We start from the raw sequence: 25,059 nt of genomic DNA, 5'->3' as shown, positions 1-25,059 counted from the left end.
TGTGCAACCCCACAGATCTTTCTTCTCAACTTCTTGGTGATTCTCAGGTTAAAATTGCCACCTTGTCCTCTCTGTAATGAGAGCGCAGCTCTGTGGTCCGGTAAGGTTTGGCCAACTTTGAATTATGAGGAAAGACTTTTCACCTCTGAGGGGCCGATAATTGGGATGGAGTACATTTTGACGGTAAAAGAATTCTCACCCAGAATTTAGTGGTATTCAAACCTTTGCTGCCAAAAGGCAGGCAGGAACCTTCAAGACATTTAAGTATTTGATGAGCACTAGAAAAGTCACAGCCTACTTGGTCAATTGCTCGGAAACGGGATCGAAGGAGGTAGCTGTTTGATAACTAGTGTGGACATATTGGACCTTTTCTGTGCTGTAAAAACTGTAAATATGAGAGGCAGTAGACTATTCAGCCTGTACCCGCCAGCTATCCTAAATTAATCTAGTCCCATTTGCCAGCACTTGGCCCATATCCCACAAAACCCTTCCTCTTCATATACCGATCCAGATGTCTTTTAAAATGTTGTAATTGTCCCACCTCTACCACTTCCTTTGGCAGCTCATTCCATACATGCATGACCCTCTGAGAAAAAGTTGCTCAATGTCGTCTCCAATCCATCCAAAAAACTGAAGTTTATCATCCCTGTAACCACTCTCTGGAATCCAGGAAAGCTTCGGAGGGATATTTGATTTGATTAATTGTAATCACATGTACCCAAGTACAGTGAAAAGTTTTGTTTTGAGAGCAGTACAGGCAAGTCATAGCAAACTAGGACATACAGATCAAAGGGTGCTTAGAGTGAGGCATACAAGGTTACAGCTGCACAGGAAGTGCACAAAGAAGATCAACATTAGATTTGAAATTAGAGAAGATATGGGCCAAACACAGGCAAATGATGCAACTTTGGGAACATGGTCGACATGGACTAGTTGTACAGAAAGATCTGTTTCCATGCTCTATGATTATATCCCATGCATCATTTAACATCAATTGCTAAATTGTGGTGCTAGAATTAGACGCAACGCTATAGTTAAGGTTGAACCAGTATTTTATTCAATTTTAACACAATCCTGTGTAATGATATTGTAGCTCTAAGAAGTGTATTTTGTCCTGGTTTCTTTTAGAGAGAGATTGGGGAAGGATGATGAGCAATCTATCAGAAGATTATCAACTTATGAAGCATTGTTTTTTTTTAAAGTTAGAACAAGAGAAACAGGAGTGGGTGGAGACATACACAAACAAAGGATTTTGCAGGTTTTGCTTTAGTTAGCTAGTGGGTGTGAACTGAGATTGTGGCAGGAAAGACCTACTTTTCTCTCTCTCTCTCTCTCTGAATGCTGCTGCATTTATCTCATTCTTGCTGACTGGACCTGTGTATCAGACAATCTGTTTTCTGAATTTGCCTTTGCCAAGGGGTGTATTTATGGGATGTTATTGTTTTGGAATAGTTACTGTTTAGCAGTAATAATCTATTGTTGTGTTGAATTTTCCAATAAAGTTCTTCCAATTCTTCTTTATTTCATTTGTATTTAACTATAAATGTACGAATAAAGTGTGTTTTACTTAACTTCCAGATGCAATTCAATTGGTCAAACTACTTGAACACAGCACCTCAAACTTACCTTTGAAATATGAAAGAGGACAGGCTGGATAGGCTGGGACTTTTTTCCTTGGAGCATGAGATTGAGGGGTGATGTATAGGCGTATATAAAATCAGAAGGGGCACAGATAAGGTGAACAACCAAGGTTTTTTCGCTAGGATAGGGGAGTTCAAAACTGGAGGGCATCGGTTTAAAGCAAGAGGGGAAAGATTTTAAAAAAGGGCTTGAGGGACATTATTTCATACTGAGGGTGGTGCATATATGGAATGAACTGCCAGAAAGAAAGAGTGGTAGATTCAGGTACAGTCACCAAATTTAAGTGGCATTTGGACAGGTACATGAATAGGAAAGGTTCAGAGAATATGGTCCAAACACAAGAAAATGGGCCTAGTTTAGTTTGGGAAACCGGGTCGGGATGGACGAGTTGGACCAAAGGATCTGTTTTTGTGCTGTATGACTCTATGATTCTTTAAGAATGCATAATCAAGAGAACTTCATGAATACAACAACTGCAAATCATCAGTTCAAGTATATGTATGTTTGATAAAAAAAATCTATAATGCATATCAATTAGTTCTGGAATTCAGGGCTTCAGTTACATACAACTAAAGAAATTGGGATTGTTCACCTTAGAAGAGAGAGAAGATTAAGAAATAATGGAGATATTCAAAATTATGAGATTTTGATAAAGGAGGTGACACTGTTTCCATTAGAATGAGGATCAATAATCAGAGGGTATAAAATACTTGGTTAAAAGTATTGGGTGGCACGGTGGCACAGTGGTTAGCACTGCTGCCTCACAGCGCCAGAGATCTGGGTTCAATTCCCGCCTCAGGCGACTGTGTGTGGAGTTTGCACATTCTCCCCGTGTCTGCGTGGGTTTCTTCCGGGTGCTCCGGTTTCCTCCCACAGTCCAAAGATGTGCAGGTCAGGTGAACTGGCCATGCTAAATTCCCCTAGTGTTAGGTAAAGGGGTAAATGTAGGGGTATGGGCGGGTCGGTATGGACTTGTTGGGCCGAAGGGCCTGTTTCCACACTAAGTAATCTAATCTAATCTAATCTAATCTAATCTAAAAAAAAACCAAGGGAAATGAATGATGAACATTTTTTCCACCACTCTGTGGTGACAATAAAAGGTAGATTTTAACTTTTCGTAGTATAGGACCAATGAATATCCCAAAGTTCTGGAAAGCCAATGAAATACTTTGAAGTGTAATCACTTGTTATGATCTAGAAAACATGGCAGGCAATTTGCATATAGTGAATTCCTACAACATGTGATATTGTCCAGACTTCTGTGATGTTGAGTGAGGATAACTATTGATAAAGACACCAGGAATAACGCTTCTTAAAATGTAAATGATGGGGTATTTTATACATTTTTCAGGACAGACAGGGCCTCAGTTTAACATTGCATCCAAAGACAGTCCAGCAGTCCCCCATTACTAAACTGCAGTATCAACTTTGATCTGTGCACTCAAATCTAAAACAGAACTTAAACACACATCCTTCTGACTCAGATGCATATAGTGCTACTAAATGCACAAAAAATGATTTGGAATGCGATGCCTTAAAGAGAAAAAAATGGTGGTAACAGTCTGAATCATAACTTTTAAAAGGGCAATTCGATCTCTACTCAAACAAAAAAAAAATTGCAGGGTTACGTGGTAGAATCAAGGGAGTGGGACTAATCTCCTAGGTCTTTGGAGAAGTGACACAGACACAAGGAGCTAAACAGCCATATCCTGTGCTGCATGATTCTATGAAAAAGCAACTAAAATTTTATACTTGCAAAATCAAATAATAACCATCATATGCAAAGCCCAAAACAAAATCTACCTTTCCTTCCCACATAACTGATGGGTGGCAATTTTCTGACAGACACTCCTATTTAGTTCTGAGATGAAGAGTGGGATCCCAAAGCACAGCTCCAAAGGAATCCAGTCCTGTTCCACTGCGGAGACTGGAAAATCGAAACATTGTACAAGTCAGCACAGTAAAATACTCCCATTCCCTCTTTCATTTGTCACACAAAGTTTTGACTATAAAGCAACTAGGATTAATTTACTTTTGGGGCATCGCTACAATTCAAACAATAACAATTTGCATTTGTGTACCATCTTTGATATCTCCAAAAATGTCCCAAGGAATTTCATAGGAATGGATTATTAGACAAACCTCGACTGTTTATAGCATTGCAAGAGAAGATGACAAAATATTGGTCAAAAATATAGGTTTCAATGGGATGTCTTCAAACTGGAAGAGGTGGAGAGCTGGAGAGATTTAAGAAGGGAAATTGTAGATCTTGGATTCTAAAAACAGCCAAAGACATGTTTGTCAATGCTGCAGCAATGAAAATAGAGGAGGTACAACAAACCTGAATTGGAGGATGATAGAGACAGGGAGACAGACATTAGTAACTGGACAGAAATTAGAATACCAGGCATCAAGGTAGAACATTTTGAAATGTCTGTATCAAGACGATCACTGGATGCATATATCCATTTAACATCAGGAAGCTCAGATGAAGTTTTCTTATAATATGGATGTTGTGGGCAAGACCCATATTTATTGCCCATGTTGAGTGACCCTTGAAAAACTGACGACAAGGCCCCTCCCTTGAACTGTTATCCATGGGGTGGCAACATTCCCCACAGTGCTATAAAGGTATGGAGCACCAGGGTTTTGATCCAGCAAGGATGGAAAGCAGATATAATAGAGAATGTCCAGATTCTTGTTAGGCAAGGGATGCAATGGTTATCAGAGGTAGATGGGAATGTGGACTTCAAAACACAAACCGATCAGCCATGGTCCTACTGAATGGCAGGACAGGTTTGAGGAGCTGAATGGCTTATATCTACTCTTAATTTCTATGTTCCAAAATATCCAAATTGGAATCACATGAGACATCGGAAGGAAGCCTGGAAGTTGTAATGTTCCCATGCAATTGGCTGTCCTTATAATTCCAGGTGAAAAGTCAAAGGTTTGGGAAATGCAGTATTTTATTTAAATGCACAAAACTAACATGACGATAATTGCATTTACCTTCAGAAATTCTTTTAGGCACAGCATCAGCCATGGGCTCATCAGTTACCAACTCAAATGATTCCGTGCTGCCTTGAGCATCAGATCCAGGTGGAGAATCAAATTCTTCTACAAAACATTTAAGTTCACATAATTGACAGAAACATTATTTAAGATAATTTCTAGCTCAATTAAAAATCTGCAGAACACCACTGGAAAGCAAATATATTTTTAGATGTGAATATACAGTAGTGTGCAGTGTGGGAGAGTTAAGATTCCATTTAAATCAAAGCTAATCATTAGATTTTTGTTTAACTGTTTAAAAAGTAATTTAGAAAAATCTTCTTTTACACCCCAAAGCAGCCAATCTATGCAAGTTCCCACAAATTGCAAATGATAATGACTAATTTGTTTCTGGTGTACTGATTGAGGGATAATTATTGGCCAGGATGAATAGAACTCTCCTCTTCTTCTTTGAAATAGCAGCGCAAGGACTTTTTACATCCATCCGAAAGGCCTGATGGTTCAATGTCTCATTGCAAAGCATAGCACCACTGACAATGTAGCACACACGGAGTGTCCGCAATGTTACACCTAGATCTCTGAGACGGAACGTTACTCAGAAATCTCCTGACTCAGAGGCACGAATACCACCCACAATGCTACAGGTAATATCATTCAGACAAATGGAATATAATACAGTCAAAACCAGATTTCAAAATAACAGATTAGTATGTAGGGAAATGTTGCTCATCAGCAACTTTACCATATTAAGACGACACAGACTGCTTATTAGTCCTCTACTCAACAGATGATCCTAGTATCTTCAAAGTGCCAATGATTACTTACCACATCTTCAGTGTGCCTTGGCAGTAAACTGGTTAGTTGAGAGCCCAGTTTAATTGAGCTCATGTAATTACATTAAATAATTAAAACAGTGGTAATTTATTGAAGAAATTTATAGAATTAAAAATCTCTGGCAAGCAAGTTCAAATAGTTTACATAGCCATCTCAAGAGTTTTGTAATTTGGGTTTTATTTTGAACTGTGAATTTCTTTCATAATTTAGTTATGGTCAGATTGACATTGGTTGGCTGTGACTGCAGCATCTAACCACAACACCCAACGATAATTCAACACACTTTAAATTATAAAATTAAAGAGAAGTGCAAAATCTAAAAAGAACAGAAATTGCTGGAGAAACCCAGTACATCTGGCAGCACCTGTAGAAAGCAGACTTAATGTTCTGAGTACAGTGATCCTTCCTCAGAACTCATGGTAGCTAATATAAAAAAATGGTATACATGTCAAAGGTGGGGAATTGGGGGAGGAAGAAAGAAGACAAGGAGCGAGTGGATAGGAAGAGATGGAGCCGACAGGGAGAACAACAGTTAGGCAGGCAAAAGGAATGGATGACAGTATGCCAGGAAGAAAGAAAAGCTGGTAATGGGGACCGCAAGTAGGTGAAAATGGGTTGGCTGCACTGAAAAAGGCTCTTGTAATGTCAGGGCCTGGGGTGTGAGGGTGGGCAATAAAGGACCTAGAAGGTGATATTTAAGTTTTAAAATTCTTGAACTCAATATTGAGAGCTGAAGTCTGCAGGGTTCCCAAGCAGCAAATGCAAAGTTTGCAATGAGCCTCGCAGCAGGCCTGAGACAGAAATGTTGGCGAGGGAACGTAGTGGTATGTTGAAGTGGCAGGCAGCTAGAAACTCTGCGTTATTTTGTGGACACAGCAGTGTGCGCCCAGTCTGTGTTTCATCTTTCCAAATGTAGAGGAGTTCACATTGACAGCAGCAATGCAATAAATTTAATTGCAAGGGGATCAAGGATTACAGGGCGAGAACAGGAAAATGGGGTCCAAAAACATATCAGCCATGATCAAATGGCAGAACAGACAGGACGGGCTGAGTAGTCTGATTCTGCTCCCATATCTTATGGTTTAAATGATCCGACACAATTACAGCACAACTCAGCCCAGTTAGGTTAAAGTTGTGATGAGAGATTAGGCTCCACACAAATCTATGCCCACTTATCTAATCCCTTCAACACACCCTTCAAAATTTCTTTATGTACTGACTAGCTTCCTCTCAAATGCATCCTCACTTTTCACTTTAACTACTCCACTCTTTACTGAGACAGTGGTAAGTATCTGAAATTTGCTACTTCATGAGAGTGGTTGAGATGAAGAGTTCTGATGTATTTAAGAGTGTGCTTTAGCCTCAAAGGCAACTCTTTCACTTCAAGTCAGAGTGCTGTAGATTCAAATTTCACTCCAGATACTTGGGTGCAAAAATATTCACTGACACTCCCAGTGCAATACTGAAGACGTCCTGAACGATCAGAGGTGCTGTTTCTCGAAAAAGACATTAAGCCAAGACCACTATCAACTGGATTTAAAAATTAACACAGCATATTTTAAAGAATAGTATTTTGTTCAAATAACAAATTATCTCATGTTCAGGCCAACATTTATTCCTCAACTGACATGTAAAGTTAGCTTAATTGGTTATTATCTCTGCTCTGTTTGAGAGTTTACTGTGTACACATTGGTTACAAGCACTTCAGCAATAATAGAAACCTGTGTGATGTCCTGGTTCATGAAGGGCTCTTTACCAACAGGAGTCTTTCCTTAAGGGGGAAGCTAGCTAAGTAGAAGTTTAAAAAGAAAAAGAAAATATGCAGCAATGATGAGAGGAAGAGGGAGGGAGATAGCTCATGTAGAGTTTAAGCAAATGCCAGTTGGTCCATTTACTGTATGAATGGTTTATGTATGTGCCGTCAATTCTATGCAATGCAGTAGCAGGTTCTGCACTTCAACCACTCAACTTTTCAACAATGTGCTATTGCAACAATATCACAAACCTTTGAAATTTATGAAATATAAATTATTGCATTCTGACTTAGAACAAGTTGGTTTTCAGGTTTATTTCCAATGCAGTTTTAATAATGCTAAGTTGGTCTTTAGAGTACCTTTCTCCTCTAGTTCTTCAATGGGATGCCTGCCACTGATGCACTGCACACAAGGATTCAACATAGTCACAAAGCCACAGAAATGGTCCAGATCCATTTTTGCCCTCAACACTTTCAAAGCTCGATGAGCACACATGTTACTCCGGGAGAATTCTGCAGCAGACCCAAGACAAAGCATTATTCAGCTAAGTTGCATCTTAAAACACTATCATGCACAGAAGTAGATCTGAAGAATAAAAAAAATGCAAATGTTTTCCAGGAATGCAAATTGTCAGAATTAAAATGTTCACCTTCTTTCATTTCTGCTTCATCAAAAGGGAACGGAACATAAGTTGTTTCGCCATCACCATGAATGCCATAACCCTATAAATAACAATGTATTTATTTATTTTATTAAAATCGTGCAAAAGTGGCAGCACAGCATCCACTTCAAGTAGCTTAAACTGAATTATTTACTCTTTCACAGAACACGGAGATCATATTTGATATCCAACCTGAATTTCTCTGAGTGAATTACTAGGGTATTTCAGGGAACAAATACAAGTCACCCACATTACTGTGGCTCCAGAGTCACATATCAACCAGATCAAGTAAGGATGGCAGACATCCTTGGGAATTTTATGGTAATAGGTAGTAGTTCCATGGCCATCACTATGGAAACTAGTTTTCAATTCCAGAACTACTAAATGAAATTAAATTCCACCAACTACTGAGGCAGGATTTGAACCTGTAAACCTCTGGGGTTAACTTGGGCCTCTGGATTACTTGTCCCTTGACTTTAGTTCTATGCCAAGGTCTCCAGATGTTTGCATTAAAAGAAAACTAATATGGTCTAAAGCATGTTTTTATTGGAAAGACTGGACTTTTAAAAATACATTACCAGATTACCAGCAAGTCATCACAAATTTTGCTTCAACTGGGTGCAATATTCAATCATTTTTAACATGCACACAAGTCTATTCATGAGATTGACAGAAACCCTTAGAAAAGCTCTCTGCACAGTTATATCTACTGCAAGTACACATCAGGGAATGTTGTTTTTTTAATTGTAATTGTTGACTACTTTATTTAACTGATAATGTAAAAATAAAACTCACATCACTCTCTGGGGCACAGTACAAGTTTTCTTACATTCTGCACCAGCAGGCAAGATGCTCAATTAATAGAAGATTTCTCAGTTAGAGTCAAATAACTTTCACCTGTATTAATACAGCAGAATGGGTCAGTGCATCATTCAACATGCTGAGCACATTTGAAGTAGGAACAACCCCAGGATCATGTCCCCAAGAGGTTATAAGCAATCGGTCATAGCCCTGACAAAATAAAAAAAGGAAAACAACAATGTATTTTTAATCAATTATGCTGATGCACTATAGGAATGAACAAACTTTGTGCATTTAAACAGGAAATGTATGAATGATTGCTTTCTCCAAATACCTGAAAAATATCTGGAAGTTTTCTGAGCCTTGATCCTTTTGAAAGTAGCAATGATGGGGGTCCTTGTCCAGTAATATGATAGATGTATAGTTTAAACCAGATTGAACTAACCTCTGGGATAGCTGGTCCTATGTGCTAATTGTTTGAACAAAAAAGTTATTGATTTAATGCAAGAATGATGTATACTAAATTAGACATATCATAGAAAACATAAACCAAATGTGCCTATTCCAATCAGATGCAGAATAATATATTATTGTGTTTCCAGTGAACTCTCACGCTGTAGTTATTTTTAAACTCAAGGTGAGATCCATGTATAAAATATTAATGAGGATCATCATATAGCATTCATTTCAATTTTAGCAAGCTATGATTAATCATATAGGTTTTATTCAACTGTATATTAATAGGCCTAATAAACTAATCTAACTAGTTATGAATTCTTAGTAAAGATAGATATTTATATATACAAAACATTAAGACCGATTCTGTTACACCTCACCAGGTAATAAGCTAGAAATCAAGCCCCTCTATTCCCAGAGTTGTCACAAAGTTAAACATTTTATCCAAGTACATAAATACCACCAATTTATCTGCCTGACAGACTAGGGTTAACAAAAAAAAAAGACAAGGTTTCCATACTTAACATGAACCATCATTAACTACAAAAAAAATTTAAACTGAAACAAGTCTTCTCGTAGAAACTCTAACTCACTTCTCCACCCCTCCCCCAACCACACTACACACACACACACAAAAACAAATTGACATTATGGATGGAGGACAAACAAGCACTACGGAAATAGTTCAATGTCACCTGTAGTGACTATAACGAGGTCAGCCAGGTGCATGTTATAGAGTACAAGCTCCCTGATTGGTCCAAATTAACAGCCTCAATCAGACAGCCCTGACTGACATATTAAAAACAGAAGTGCACAGCATTGCCCTTTTGTGAAGGGCACTGCTTGTCACTAACCACTTGGGTCTTTTCCTATCTTCCTGGTGGTGGAAATTGAATAAAGTTTCATGCACTTTGTGTCTCTCACTGTGTCTCACACCTGCACACACACACCATGGGTGCTGGGGAAAAAAATAAGCACAACCGCAGTTAGGCGATAGTGTGGGGGTAAAAAAAACAGAAGTGTAATAGGAGCATCAGACATCCTATTCACTCAAAAAAAAGGAGTGTCAGAGGCTCTGTTTGCTCTGAGGGAACTAGATCAATGTGTGTGTGTGCAAGGACTGTCCTCCTTAAAAAAAATAAAAAACAGAAGTGTCAAATGTCCTGACAGTCTGGGAGTTGACTCTGATGAGGCTGTACCAGAGTCAAGGACTCTCCATGTGTAAGTGAAGGGTGACGGGATACCAGCCACTGTGGAGTTATTTCATCACTAGTTGTCAGGATTTGATAGGTGTCTCTTTTGTTTGCCCAAGTCCTTTCATTCTCCGACCTTGGGGTTTTTTCTACTTCTTCATAGGAGCACAAAGTAAGTTTCACAAATTATAAAGTCATTGACTTGTTGGTTAAATGCAATAGCTTAAAGCTAGTGGTGGGATAAAAGCTTTTTTTTTGACTTCAGGAATCTTATTAGGAAGACACCATCTCCCCTTCCAGAGGTCAGAGAGCTCCTCTGTGTATGTGTACACACACACACACTTCAGCTACCCAAGAAACAGACAGTCATGAAAAAGACCTTTGGTTTATTGAATTGTGACCAGTTGTGGATGCTAATCAGCAACTGACAGAAGTCTAGAACCAAACAGCATAGGAAGTAACCATTCAGCTCATTATACCCATGTCAGCTCTTTGAAACAGCTATCAAATTAGTTCTATTGCTCTTATTACTTAAAGTTTTTGAATACTACTTTCCAATCTTGCACTTTTACAGCTGTGATGCAATGATGCAGTCCAGAAGAAGACTGCTCAGCCTACAGTATCTGTGCTGGCTCTTTTGAAAGAGCAAACTAATTTTCAGTCCTCCTGAGAAGATCTAGAAGTTTAGAAAAAGCTGTACTGGATGATCATTCTGCAACTCCTGCACTTACCTGTGGTGTACAGCTGCTTACTGGCCGGATTTCATTGCTGAGCGGCGCCATTGAGACTAACAGTGTATAATTTTTGTTCAGGACTCTGCTGCATGTTGCAGGATCCAATCCTAATAAGCTTTCACAACGTAACAGATCTAATGGAAATCCTGAAACAGAACAAAGAATAACAGAACTATTCTTTGAACATAAGAACATCGCAACAGAAGTCAACTATCAACCCTTTCAACTTGCCCTGCCATTCACTAAGTTCATGGCTGATCAGTTTGTTTTGAATTCCACATTCCCATCTACCCTGATAACTGCTGATTCCCTTACCTAACAAGAATCTAGACATTCTTCACTGGTTCCAGAAAAGATCAGTTCCAAAGCATTTAAATGAATTGTTGCCATTTTAATACATACATCCAGCATAGCAATCATACAACCTTTTCTTCAAATGACCAGTTATACTTCCAGAAAGGTTTAGCAATAACGAGAAAAATAAAGCCTAACTTTCCCAACTTTGACCAGGGGTGAATTAAACTATCAACAGTCAAAAAAGTAATTTTTTTAAAATACTGCCTTCAATCAAGGATCACTTTATTATCAAAATGCTGGTATGTTTGCAGTTTAAAACCGGTTAAATTTATGCCAGTCGAAGTAGAGACCCCTAGACTTCTGGACCTGATCACATTTGTTCATATTTTAGTAGATTAACAGAACGAATGTGGAAATCATGCTCAGCCACATTTAATTCTCCATAAATTGCATCTCATTCAAAGTACCACATTCACATTCTTGCTCACAAAGCTGCCCTCTCCCTGTCAGGCTCTGACAGTTCACCTTGCTAAAGAGGATCAATTTTAGTACCTTTAATACTTTCCTATCTTTACCACTGCATGCAACCCCAACCACATGGCCTCCTTCAACCACTCTCCCCAACTCGAACCCTTCGTTCGAACAAACAGTAATCCACCCTTCCACTAATCAGGCACCACCTTTTTAATCTACTATGATCCTGCTGTCAAACCCTGACCCCAGAACCTCACCAGAGTTTGCCTTCCCAGATTTCAAAAATAGCAATCAAAACCCCTCACGACCCTAATCTTTCTCCCTAACTTAATATCGACACATTCTTCGCTCTGAAAAAAAACAAAATTTTACCAATCTAAGCAGTGTTATTTAAATAAGTTAAATTAATTGCCTGGAATAAGTCATGCCAATCTCAATTTTAAGACATGCTGCAAAGGATTCGAACATTTAAATGATTACTTTTGCATAATATTCAATCTAGTTTTAGAGTCAAAGAGATGTACAGCATGGAAACAGACCCTTCAGTCCAACTTGACACGGTAGCTCAGTGGTTAGCATTGCTGCATCACAGCACCAGGGACCCGGGTTCGATTCCAATCTGGGGTGGCTGGCTGTGTGGAGTTTGCACATTCTCCCAATGTCTGTGTGGGTTTCCTCCGAATGCTCCGGTTTCCTCCCACAGTCTAAAGATGTGCAGGTCAGGTGAATTGGCCATGCTCAATTGCCCATAGTGTTAGGTGCATTAGTCAGGGGTATATGTAGGGTGGAGGAATGGGACTAGATGGGTTGCTCTTCGGAGGGTTGGTGTGAATCTGTTGGGCCGAACAGCCCATTTCCACAGTGTAGGGAATCTAATCTAATGCCGAACAGATATCCTAACCTAATCTAGTCCCATTTTCCAGCACTTGGCCCATTTCTCTCTAAACCCTTCGTATTCATATACCCACCCAGATGCCTTTTAAATACTGTAATTGTACCAGCCTCCACCACTTCCTCTCACAGCTCATTCCATACACACATGACCCTTAGGTCTCCTTTATATCTTTCCCCTCTCACCCTAAACCTATGCCCTCTAGTTCTGGACTCCCCCACCCAGGGAAAAGACCTTGTCTATTTATCCTATCAAATCCCCTCATGATTTTATAAACCTCTATAAGGTCACCCCTCAGCCTCTGATGCTCCAGGAAAAAAATTGCCCCTATCTATTCAGCCTCTCCCGATAGCTCAACTCCTCCAATCCTGGCAACATCCTTGTAAATCTTTTCTGAACGCTTTCAAATTTCACAACATCTTTCCGTTAAGGAGACTAGAATTTCACGCAATATTCCAAAAGTGGCCTAACCCAATGTCCTGCACAGCTGCACCGTGATCTCCCAACTCCTGTACTCAATACTCTGACCAATAAGGGAAAGCATATCAAACACCTTCTCCACTATCCTATCTACCTGTGACTCCACATTCAAGGAATGAAAAACCTGCCCTCCAAGGTCTCTTTGTTCAGCAACACTCCCCAGGGCCTAACCATTAAGTGTACAAGTCCTTCTAAATTTGCTTTTCCAAAATGCAGCACCTCACATTTATCTAAATTAAACTCCATCTGTCACTTCTCAGTCCTTTGGCCCATCTGGTCAAGATCCCATTGCACTCTGAGGTAACCTTCTTCGCTGTCCACTAACCTCCAATTTTGGGGTCATCTGCAAACTTACCAACCATACCTCCTACGTTCACATCTGAATCATTTATACAAATGAGTAAATTAGAGCACACAGCACCAATCCTTGTGGCAAACCACGGATCGCAGGCCTCCAGTCTGAAAAACAACCCTCCAACACCCTGTCTTCTACCTTTAAGCCAGTTCTGTATCCAAATAGCTAGTTCTCTATGTACTCCATGATTTTAACCTTGCTAACCAGTCTCCCATGAGGAACCTTGTCGAATACCATATAGATCACATCTACTGCTTTGCCCTCATTAATCCTCTTTGTTACTTCTTCAAAAAACGCAGTCAAGTTTGTGAGACAAGATTTCCCATGCACAAAGCCATGCTGACTAGCCCCTAATCAATACTTGCCTTTCCAAATTCATGTAAATCCTGTCCCTCAGGATTCCCTCCAACAACTTGCCCACCACCAAGGTCAGGCTCACTGGTCAATAGTTCCCTGGCTTGTCCTTACCACCTTTCTTAAATAGTGGCACCACATTAGCCAACCTCCAGTCTTCCGGCACCTCACCTTTGTCTATTGATGATACAAATATGTCAGCAAGGGGCCCAGCAATCACTTCCCTAGCTTCTCAAAGTTCCAGGTACACCTGATCAGTTCCCAGGGATCTCGTCAGTTTTATTTGTTTCAAGACATCCAATACCACCTCCTCTGTAATATGTATATTTTTCAGGAGGTTGCCATCTATTTCCTCACATTCTATACCTTTCATGTCCTTCTCCACATGGACTGATGCAAAATACTTGTTTAGTATCTCCCTCATCTCCTGTGGCTCCTCATAAAGGCTGCCTTGCTGATCTTGTAGAGGCCCTATTCTCTCCCTAGTTACTCTTTTGTCCTTAAATGTATTTATAAAAACCCTTCGGATTCTCTTTAACACTCCTATCCCTCTAGAAATGACACAGGTAACGTCATGGGAAATGAACCTATGACAATGGTGTCTTAGTATTTTTTATTCATTCATGGGATGTGGGTGTCACTGGATGGCCATTTGTTGACCATCCTTAACTGCCACTTGAGCTGAATGTATTGCCAGGGCCTCTAAGAGTAAACTACTTTGCTGTAGATTTGGAGTCACATGTAGGCCAGACCAAGCAAGAATGAAGATTTATTTCCCTAAGAAGGACTGTACTGAACCAGATGCTAAGTTTTAAGTCCAGATTTTCATTTGAATCAAATTTCAAAATCTGCCATTGTGGGATTTGAACCCATGTTTGTATAGCATTAGCCTGGGTCTCTGGATTACTAATCATTATATCAGTATCTCCCCTACATCTACAGTTTGGCATAGTTTTTTTAAAATTAGGCCTTGAATAATTACCATAAATCCTCTGCATCCACGAATTCATGATTTTGCTTATCCATGCCAAAAAAGGTAAACAGTAACAAAACTCTAAATTGGGGACAAATTTGTACATCTACGATTTTTAACCTATTTTTAAAATGTACTTTTAAATGGCTCTGCACTCTAAAATTTCATCTTTCGCGGAGGTGGTCAAAAAAAAGGGACCTTGCACATACAAAGGGATATTTGTATTTTCAAATTATAATTCCTACCATTGTTTGGTTGCTCTTCATCTGTAACCAGCTCCTTATTGTGACGCAGGAAGAGTATAGTGTTTCTCAAAGTTAGTGCATGATCAAAATATCTCTGGGCCTCCCCCTCACCAGTATTTTGAACCTATAATATAAAATGCTCTGATTACTTTATGTGTCTAAATTATGCTTCAGCAAAACCTCCAAAATTAAATAGTAAAAATATGGTAACTATCAGAAACCTTGGGTACCAGCAGTAGAATAGGAAGAAAAATTTTAAACAGTAGGCCATTCGGCCCCTACAACCTGCAGGAATATTTAATAATATCATGATGATTTAATTATGGCTGTAATGCCAATTTCCTACTCAAAACCCCATGTATAATCCTCGACTCCTTTGTCAATCAAAATCTAACTCAGCCTGGAATATATGACCACCACCACTCACTGGGGAAAAGAATTCCATAGACTAACAAACCTTAGAGAAAAAAATAAATCTTAAATGGAAGATCCCTTATTTTATAACTAAATTCTTCAGTCCTCGTGCGGGAATCAGCATGGCGAGGTTTGAGAAGATTTGTAGATCAGATTGAGGCTCTGGATGTAGGTTTGCTCACTGAGCTGGAAGGTTCGTTTTCAGATATTTCGTCACCATACTAGGTAATATCTTCGGTGAGCCTCCGAATGAAGCACTGGTGATGTAGCCCGCTTTCTATTTATATGTTTGAGTTTCCACTAAAACAGCAGCTAATGAACTTGAAAGACCCTATACAGACAACAAGCAAAACTAATGTCAATTACAAAATACCTTGCAAGAACTGTAACAAACACGACATCGGACAAGCAGGCAGAAAACTCACCAGTAGGATACATGAACATCAACTAGCCATAAAACGACATGACCCACTCTCACTAGTATCCTTACTTATGGATAAGGAAGAACACCACTTTGACTGGGACAACACATCCATCCTAGAACAAGTCTAACAGAGACACACACGAGAATTCCTAGAAGCATGGCATTCCAACCGGAACTCTATCAACAAACACATTGACTTGGATCCCATTTACCACCCCCTGAAAAAAAGAACAGGAAATGACATCACCATAGGAAATGATGTCACCACACCTAGGAAACTCAAACATATAAATAGAAAGTGGACTACATCACCAATGCTTCATTCGGAGGCTCACTGAAGATGTTACCTAGTATGGTGATGAAACATCTGAAAATGAATCTTCCTTTCAGCATCTATCCTGTCAAACCACCTCAAAATCCCTTATGCTTCAACAAGATCAAGTTTAAATCTTAATTACAAGAATTTGCATGTTTAAAAGAAAACCGATCTGTTACAGGTTGCAAATCATAATCAGTCCTTCCACTTTTTGAAAATTGGAAAACTGTGTTTAGATAAATATAAACACATTATAAAATATAAACACAGGTGCTGCTATTTATTCTACTGTGGTGGGCAAGTGTTTGCACAAGGCAACCTCCCTTTTCCAAGGGCATCAATTACAAGGTTTTATTTACAACACATTAAATAAGCCAGTTTGTGGCCAATACCAATAAGCCACCCTGCCTTCAAAAATCAACATTAGCTGAATTACTTGATCCTCTCTTTGAGAAGTGTTAATGGATTCCAGGCAATGGAAAATGTTTCTTAAATGACTTTCAGATTCTACTAGAAAGTTTACCTCGTATACAAGAGCAGAGTGACACAGCAATGCAGCACAATCAGATTGTCACTATCTGAAAATAGAACGAGGGGGAGTTAGCAGGACAGTGCTGTGATCATATTCATTTACTCATCTTAGGCCTCGTTCTTCCAGTCTTGCCTCTCCCAAATAGGACATAATGACCCTCCATGGCTTTGCATTCCTCAAACTTGATAATTTTGTCCACCCACTTCACTTCACCAATAGATGGTGCACCTTCAGCTTCTCAACTCTGGAATTCTTAGCTCTTTGGGACACTCTACAATGTTACACAGGTTATATTCATGCAAGTTGCTGTTGTTCACTTCTAGGTAAGTGAGGTGAGCTTGCAAAATGCACCACCGTGCAAATTTGGGCTGAGCACCACAGCTTATTCCTTATTCAGCATCTCAATTTGATCACATTATGCATTGTTCTAAAACTGCACTGAGAGCAAAGAAACCCCTAAAAAAGCAGCAGAAACTGTTGCAGAATTTAAGTTGTATTACAAAGCTCATAATAGAGCTCTGCAATGAGGTGCTACATTCTAAAAATTCCTTATGAGAGAAGAGCTTACATTACACTGGTGATTTGTATAACCACAAACAATATTTAACTAACTACCATCTGGCAAACCAAAGCTGTACTGCCTATGATCCAAATGCTATTTTTCCTAGACCCTTACATGCCTTTAATGTACCACTTTAAAGAAACTTTAATCCTACTGAACTCAAAATTCAGAACGTTTCTTTCCTCCCAAATCAAACATACCAGTATTTTTTTTTCCAAAAGGAAAACCTTCTGACATATTCTGAGATTAACTGTATTAAAACATCATGTACATTGCAACATATCATAGCATCATGCAAAAAGACTTTTCAGCCAGCTGTATCTGTACCTGCTCTTACAAAGAGCTACCCTATCAATTCCATTCCCTTGTGTTTCCCTGGGGCCATGCAATATTTCCTTTCCAAGTATTTATTCAATTTTCTCTCCACAGTTGTTTCAATCTGGGAAGTGAATTGAATGATACAACTGGAGCCAACCTTTACATTATATTTAAAAAGAGAACACACTTCAAGAACACAACTCCTTACCGCAATACCCACAGAGTTTCATTTGTGTTTATTTATAATAAATCCCCACAATAATTAATACAATAAAACAGTTAATATACAAGATGCTTCCACCTTTAAGCAGCACATTCCATATTTTAATAATATTTGCTTTCTTGCTAATTATCTTAAATAGAAGATGCTATGATTCTCCTGTCACAAGAAACAGTCTCTCCTTATTTGCTGTACTCAACCTCCACAATCTTAATATATTGAATTATTCTGAACATCCAGTAATCTAAACAATGCTTCAAAGCAAACTGCAGTAACCGTTCCCTCAAAAGTAAAACTCACCCCAACAGCCTACCTTTTCAAGTTCCGTAAGGAAGCTGTCCAATGACTCATCTGATAGTTTTCCAACTTCAAACATTGTCACAGCATGGCTCTTGAGGTTCTGTAGAAAACAAAACAATGAAACATGAACAAAACTAACACTTAAACAGAGACAAACATTAAAAAAAATCAAATGTTAGCATTTGTGCCCCACAGTAACTGGTTCAAAATATACTTTACAGTCAACAGCTCTACTAATTTAGTGAAAATGAGCTCATCTAATTCAGCATCTACTTTACTTTTAATGCAATAGTGGCACTGTACAATAAATGTAATTTGTTACTTTTTTTTCTCACTTTTGATTTGAATGACATTTGTGTTGAAAGGTCATGTACAGATTATACCATATCAATTACCCATTCTTCTCCAGAAAATGCCTCATATGTTGGAGAAAAACCAAGTAATTCTTTCTGCCGCTCTGGCCAATATTTACACCTCAATCACGATAAACTAGGTTAGATAGATTTTAGAATACTTCACCGGTGAAAGATTTCCCATCATAAGGAATGCTGTAAGGGTCGAATCGAACAGGAAGGCAATTCGCTTAGTGTGTCCACTGGGCATGCTCAGACTGTTCACACTGGCAGAGTCCGCTAAAAATTAAGACAACTTTATGTAACCACAATGCTACCGTAATTAACTTCCAATTGTACAATCCACAAAAGAAATTCACATTATCACGAAGAATGAAAAAAAATCCATAAAGGTTGAAAGTTTGAAACAACCTACAAAGATTAAAACTCACTTTTTTTTATTAACCGGAGGGATGCAAATGTTGATGGCAAGGGTAGCATTTATCATCTGCCCCAAAAGGCTCTGAAGCAAATAGTAATGGGCCACTTTCTTGAACCACTGCAGTCCATGTGGTGTAGGTAGGATTACAACAGTCTTCACAGGGCGGCACGGTGGCACAGTGGTTAGCACTGCTGCCTCACAGCGCCAGAGACCCGGGTTCAATTCCCGCCTCAGGCAACTGACTGTGTGGAGTTTGCACGTTCTCCCCGTGTCTGCGTGGGTTTCCTCCGGGTGCTCCGGTTTCCTCCCACAGTCCAAAGATGTGCAGGTCAGGTGAATTGGCCATGCTAAATTGCCCGTAGTGTTAGGTAAGGGGTATATGTAGGGGTATGGGTGGGTTGCGCTTCGGCGGGTCGGTGTGGACTTGTTGGGCCGAAGGGCCTGTTTCCACACTGTAAGTAATCTAATCTAATCTAATCTAAAAAAAAAAAACAATGTTCATACTTTTCATTACAGAAGTTTTTTTTAAGATCAAGTCACAGCCCACTTGTTTTTTGGCAGTTATCTAATTAGTTACCTGAATGTATAAACATTATTCAACATCACACACTCTGAATTTGACCAAAATGAAGAGGCATACATTCACCTGCATCATCTTGACTGGCTGCATCCACATCTGTTGATGATACATCATGCACAGGACTTCGATTTTCAGTCCCCTCCCATGACAGCAGCATCTTTTGTGGATCCATTGCACACCTGTGGACAGCAATGAAGCAACACTGACATTAGCACAACCTTGGGCAGAGTGTTAATTAAACAACTACAAAGTTGCATTTTTAGAATTTAACACAACTTTAAAGAACATTTACTTCCTTGGTGAAAATACATCGACTGTTTTTACAAATGTTCCTGTAGTAATTTGTCATTAGAAGTCTTAGACTCTTTTTCATATCCCATTTCAAATGACAATAAAAGCAGCAAAAACAAAACATTGGTTTGAAACATACCCATTTGAAACATACCCATTAAAAACTGGAGTTGTTCATGTGCTCAACACTTCATGCTCTAAAACAACAGTCTAACAAACACCAGTAGAGCTCAACACATGGGGTGCAATACATGTTTTGAAAAATACAATAGAAAGAAAGAATGGGAAAACATGACATCCCAGGCAACAAATCAAAAATACAGGATTTAAAAAAAAACTAGAACTAGGTTCCAACAATACATTAAATCCATTTTTCAAACATGTTTGAAAAACATTAGTTGCTACATTACATATATACATTCACACAGCACTCTGTTGTAAGTTTTAAAAGCTTAGGGCACTCTCATGAAGATGCAAGATAAAGCAAAGTCTGATTGGTGAACAGAACATACGAAATCAGCACTTACCAGGTTTTCCTTAGTCAGATCCGTATTTGTGCAAGTAAAACAAAAACAGAATAAGCTTCAAGTGCTACATAACAGGATAATTTAAAACAATGAAAGAGAAGCATGATCCTAAAGGCTATAAAAACAAAAAAATGTTTAATGTAAAATAGCTTTCACCAAAGGCTATTCTATCTGAAGCCAATTGCTGTATGTTTCATTTCAAAAGCTACATTTTCCTCAGTCTTATTTGTTTTTGTGTGTAATGGTAACCATTTGAATTCAATGATATTGCAATACGTGGTCTACAATATACAGTACAGTTCTTCATCAGTACATGTATGTGTGAGACAGAGAGAGACACACACAGAAACACACAGGAGAAATGTTGAAATTAACATTTTTAATATGGTTAACGAGATCTAATTGAAGTGTGACAGCTACAAGCTAAACTACAATTAAGCAAAAAGAATTGTCGCAACTGACCTAGAGAGGGTTATTAAAAAAGGAAGCCACGACCCCTCCCACCTCTTTGCCACAGTATGTTGATGGAATGAGATGAAGCAAATTAAACAAACAAAATTTGTGTGCGATATAAATACTGGCACAAACAAAATAGTGAGAATAGTTAGTTTTGGTGCGTTAAATTTGATGTTAGCAATAAGTGGTGTAGATGGTGAAAATGCAATGACTATAATTTTAGGAAACTTTTAAAAAAGTACAATTTCTATCTTCAGAAATCCAATTTTTCCTTTTCATTCTGTGGTAAGGAAAAACAGGAATTTTCTCAAATTTGAGAGAGAAAATCATGATCTCCATTTACAGACCTCCATCAGTGGGAACAAATTCTCAAAGACAGTAGCTTTAAGACTAGTAGCATAAGCTAGGTTATACTGACAATTCGGATTCATGGTCTTCCATCAAATGGTTTCATATAAAAGTAGAAAATAACCAAAGGACTGATATTAGCTCGAGGCCCATTAACATTGTCAAGGACACTTCATCTACAGGTATAACAAGTGCTATGGGTGAGAGTTGGCTTTCATATCATGAGAGTTGTCATTTATGACCATACACCATCAGTCTTCAATACAATCTTAGGTGCAATGTTGTAACTCATTTTTAATAACACCTACATTTTAAATTAGTAACAAATTAAACTTTCCTTCAATTAATCAACATGTCACTCTCTCTCAAATTACCCCAGCTGGTACTTGTAAAGCAAATTGGTTCTCACCAACAATACTAAAAAAAAAAAATCACAATTGATGGCCACAATGGATAAATAATTAGTGCAAAAGCCTCCCCTTACTTTAATCTGTTGACCGATGGAACATTCCTCCAGGTTGGGTGAAGCTGCTCTGCATTTATCACTTGTCCTTTTCTATGTGCAAAACCTAGTCGACAATACATTGATACTGCATTCTGAACAGAAAATGAACACTTACAAAATTATGTCATCAAACAATGAAGTTAAAGAGAATTAGCACCAAATATGTTGAAAAGGACATGTGAGGCTATGTAGGCCCAGATTTTTCAGTGCGCAAAATAAAGTGATAGGCAATGGTCTAGTGGTAATAATCGCTGGACTATTAGTCCATAGACCCAGTTAGTATACCAGGGATTCGGATTCAATTCCCACAATGGCAGATGGTAGAATTTTAATTCTAAAAATCTAGAATTAGAGTCTAATGATGACCACGAAACTATTGTGTCGATTGTCAGGGGAAACCCATCTGATTCACTAATGTCCTTTCGGGAAAGAGATGATTATCCTTACCTGGTCTGGACTCCAGACCCAGAGCAATGTGGTTGACCCTAACTCGTGATGCCCTCATACTAAAACTGAATATATTTTTTAAAAATCTGACCACTAAGGCAGCCACTCACTAACATATAACAAGCTCTATGGCATGGACTTCACCTTTCCAGTTTAAATCTAATTCTAATGCTAGCCAAAGGGGCCTCAAGCATTCAGCTACAGTGATGACATTGAGCAGGGCAAGAAGCCATATTAAAAGAATTCTCTCAGATACCAAGCCATCTTATAATGTACAGAAAATGAAATAGTGATCATGACATACACATAGGACTAAGAGAAAAGCTTAAATATTAAATTTTTCCAGAAATGTTAATTGGAAGTGTTTGGAAATTTGCCATTTGATAAATGAATCAGATTTTCACAGTTAGATAAATTGTTCACCAGAATTTATGTTGTAATGTTCATCAAAACCTACTTGCACCTAATTCAACGAATGATAACTTATTCACATTAGGTACAATAAGAATAAGAACATATGGGTGGGATTTCACATCAACTCAGTGAATTCTAGTTGATTTCCATCTGAGGGTTTTAACAGCACACCCTGTGGGGGAGCAAGGTGTCAGAGACAGCAACTTCTGGGTTGAACTACATGTGTGGGTGCTAAAGGTTTCTGTTAGTTACTGAATATTATTGTGTCCATACAAAATCCAGGGCATAGTGTCATGCATTTAGAAATTGCCAATATGGATCTGCTAAACCACAATTACATCTCCCTCTGGTCATCCGTTGGTATAATTATAGCCTACCAAGTTTTACACAAGTAGTTTAAAGTACAAATGTAGGTTCAGAAATATGTAATCGTTAAGTGATTGGAAATAGTCAGATTTAAGATTTTTATACATCACTAAATCATCTCCAAGACTTTGTGAGTGAATGAGCATTTTCAGTATTTTATAGTAAAGTCTCTCTCATCAGGGTCACTAATTCTGCATGAATTAGCAACATTCCATTCAATTATACCACATTCTGGAATTTTTACTAGTATTTTGGAATTCAAGTTTACAACTGTGCTCATTATTCAGTAAATATGGTAAAGAGATAATATAATTAAATTCAAATGTTCTCGCATCTACACTTTAGTTTCATGCAGCACTTCAAAATCTCAAGCATTCTGTCAGAAAATGCAACTTAAAACGTCACAATCCAAAAAAAAATGTACACTTAACTTTTATTACATGGTATCTGAATGTTAAATTGCAAATTTGTAAAACATACGTACCTTCACAAGAGACAAATCTATTTCCAGCACGTTTGCTAGCTGAAAAACATTAAAAAGCCATTACTTCCTTCATAAAGACACTTTCTAAAATCACAAAAATCAGTAAAATATAGGCTTCTAAACTTTTCAAATGTTTGTTCCCACAATGTACTGACAACCATTCCTCAATCTCACCATTCTGTATCCTGTGATAAGATCATCTGCCACTGTTTTCTTGTATCCATCCTGAGTGCATTCATCCACCAAATCAAGCCCTTTCCAAACATGTCTGGCAAATACACTTCCCTAGTTCAAACTGCCAAGCCCCTTTAGAAAAATTTATTAAAAGACCTCAACCAAATCTCTGCAAAGCCCATCTCAAGTCAAGACCACAATCTCCTATTACGTCTGTCACTGTGCACATTTATCTGTGCCATTTACCTAATGCTTCTTCAAAAACTACAGGAACTGCAGCACAGAAAAAGTTGGCAGTTGGTCGAGAGGCTTGTCTCTGGGGTGAATATGCAAATAAAACCAATCCTGCCTCATGTTTATGGGAGCAAAACTTGATGCTATTACAAGATACATAGCTTTCGAAACTCAGATGAAGTCAACTTCTTTGTAATTTTCCAAAACTTTAATACAGTACAATATAATTCAATATTGAATCTCATCTAGTTCTGATTTTGTTAGTGTTCAGATTTTTGTTAGGTTTTTTCCGTAATAGTTGTGGAAGTAAACAACAAAGTGCCTTTAGAATGAGATTCTGGCTACTTGGCATTTTGCCAGTCACTTTTTGCCAGTCACTTTTTGCCAGATGGAATGTATAAACTGTTAATGCTCAATTTACACTTCTGGAAAAAATAGAATTTCATTATTGGGGAGATTTGGGAGTTGCACATTGTTGCTCGTTCTAAAATTCTTGGCGTCTCAAAATCTCTTGACAGATCTTATAAACAGCAGCATGACTCTGAAGGAAAATCAGTTCTGGATATTTTAATATCTGTAACATTATAATAAAATGGTTGTTTCTGGGAGTATGGCCTGAATGCGAGAGAGTTTTGCCAATACCAGCACTTGACAGAGGGGGTATAATATTTGAGATGTGGTATATTCAGTACGCAGGCTGTGTGCTGGCCATGTTTATCACCAGATTCTCTTTTAATGTTCCTGTTCCTATGCTTCCTTTGTTTCTCCTCTTCATCTTGGCCCCCATCCTCCCCAAAACTAAGCACAAATCTGTAGTACACACATTTTAGAAGTATTTTGGAGAGTAAGGAGCTTTAAAGGTATTTGTTTCTCATTTGCTGCTTCTTAAATAGAGTACCGAGCTTGGAATGAGTGAACAAATTTTCCAAAGTAAACTGGTATTTTGTTAGCTGCTGAAAGCTTAAGATTTACAACTTGGATTCATTTCTGAAAAATTTTTATGTTTGTCTCATTTATAATTATCTCGCGTGCATTTTTATGTCTTCCTTTGGATCAATCAAGGGGAAAAGAATAAAGTGGACTTTAAAATATGAATCCTCAATTCTGGGCTACTAACTGATTGTATATTACATGTGAAAATTAAAAAGGGTGAGAATAGAACAGGGCAATAACATACATAATTATGATGAGCAGCATCTGATGGAACAGATAGGGCA

At 38.3% G+C, this 25,059-nt stretch overlaps 1 protein-coding gene across 1 annotated transcript in view; it reads right to left on the bottom strand.

Moving 5' to 3' along the window:
- The window catches only part of fam91a1 (family with sequence similarity 91 member A1), a 54,828-nt gene that overhangs the window by 4,945 nt on the left and 24,824 nt on the right, over positions 1–25,059 (bottom strand). The window contains exons 10-22 of the mRNA XM_043688655.2: positions 23,435–23,473; positions 21,703–21,815; positions 19,663–19,775; positions 18,762–18,874; positions 18,256–18,342; positions 15,157–15,280; positions 11,084–11,232; positions 9,038–9,172; positions 8,800–8,913; positions 7,891–7,963; positions 7,601–7,753; positions 4,651–4,758; positions 3,445–3,568 (exon numbers count right to left, since the gene is read on the bottom strand). Coding sequence (XP_043544590.1) covers positions 3,445–3,568; positions 4,651–4,758; positions 7,601–7,753; positions 7,891–7,963; positions 8,800–8,913; positions 9,038–9,172; positions 11,084–11,232; positions 15,157–15,280; positions 18,256–18,342; positions 18,762–18,874; positions 19,663–19,775; positions 21,703–21,815; positions 23,435–23,473 — 1,445 coding nt within the window. The remainder of the gene's footprint in view (positions 1–3,444; positions 3,569–4,650; positions 4,759–7,600; positions 7,754–7,890; positions 7,964–8,799; positions 8,914–9,037; positions 9,173–11,083; positions 11,233–15,156; positions 15,281–18,255; positions 18,343–18,761; positions 18,875–19,662; positions 19,776–21,702; positions 21,816–23,434; positions 23,474–25,059) is intronic.

Source organism: Chiloscyllium plagiosum, unplaced genomic scaffold (assembly GCF_037043375.1).
Source record: "Chiloscyllium plagiosum isolate Xiang-an unplaced genomic scaffold, Cpla_swu_hap1 HiC_scaffold_4, whole genome shotgun sequence".
Classification (NCBI taxonomy): domain Eukaryota; kingdom Metazoa; phylum Chordata; class Chondrichthyes; order Orectolobiformes; family Hemiscylliidae; genus Chiloscyllium; species Chiloscyllium plagiosum.
Note: the sequence above shows the minus strand (reverse complement) of the source record. Positions and strands in the feature narration are given on the sequence as shown.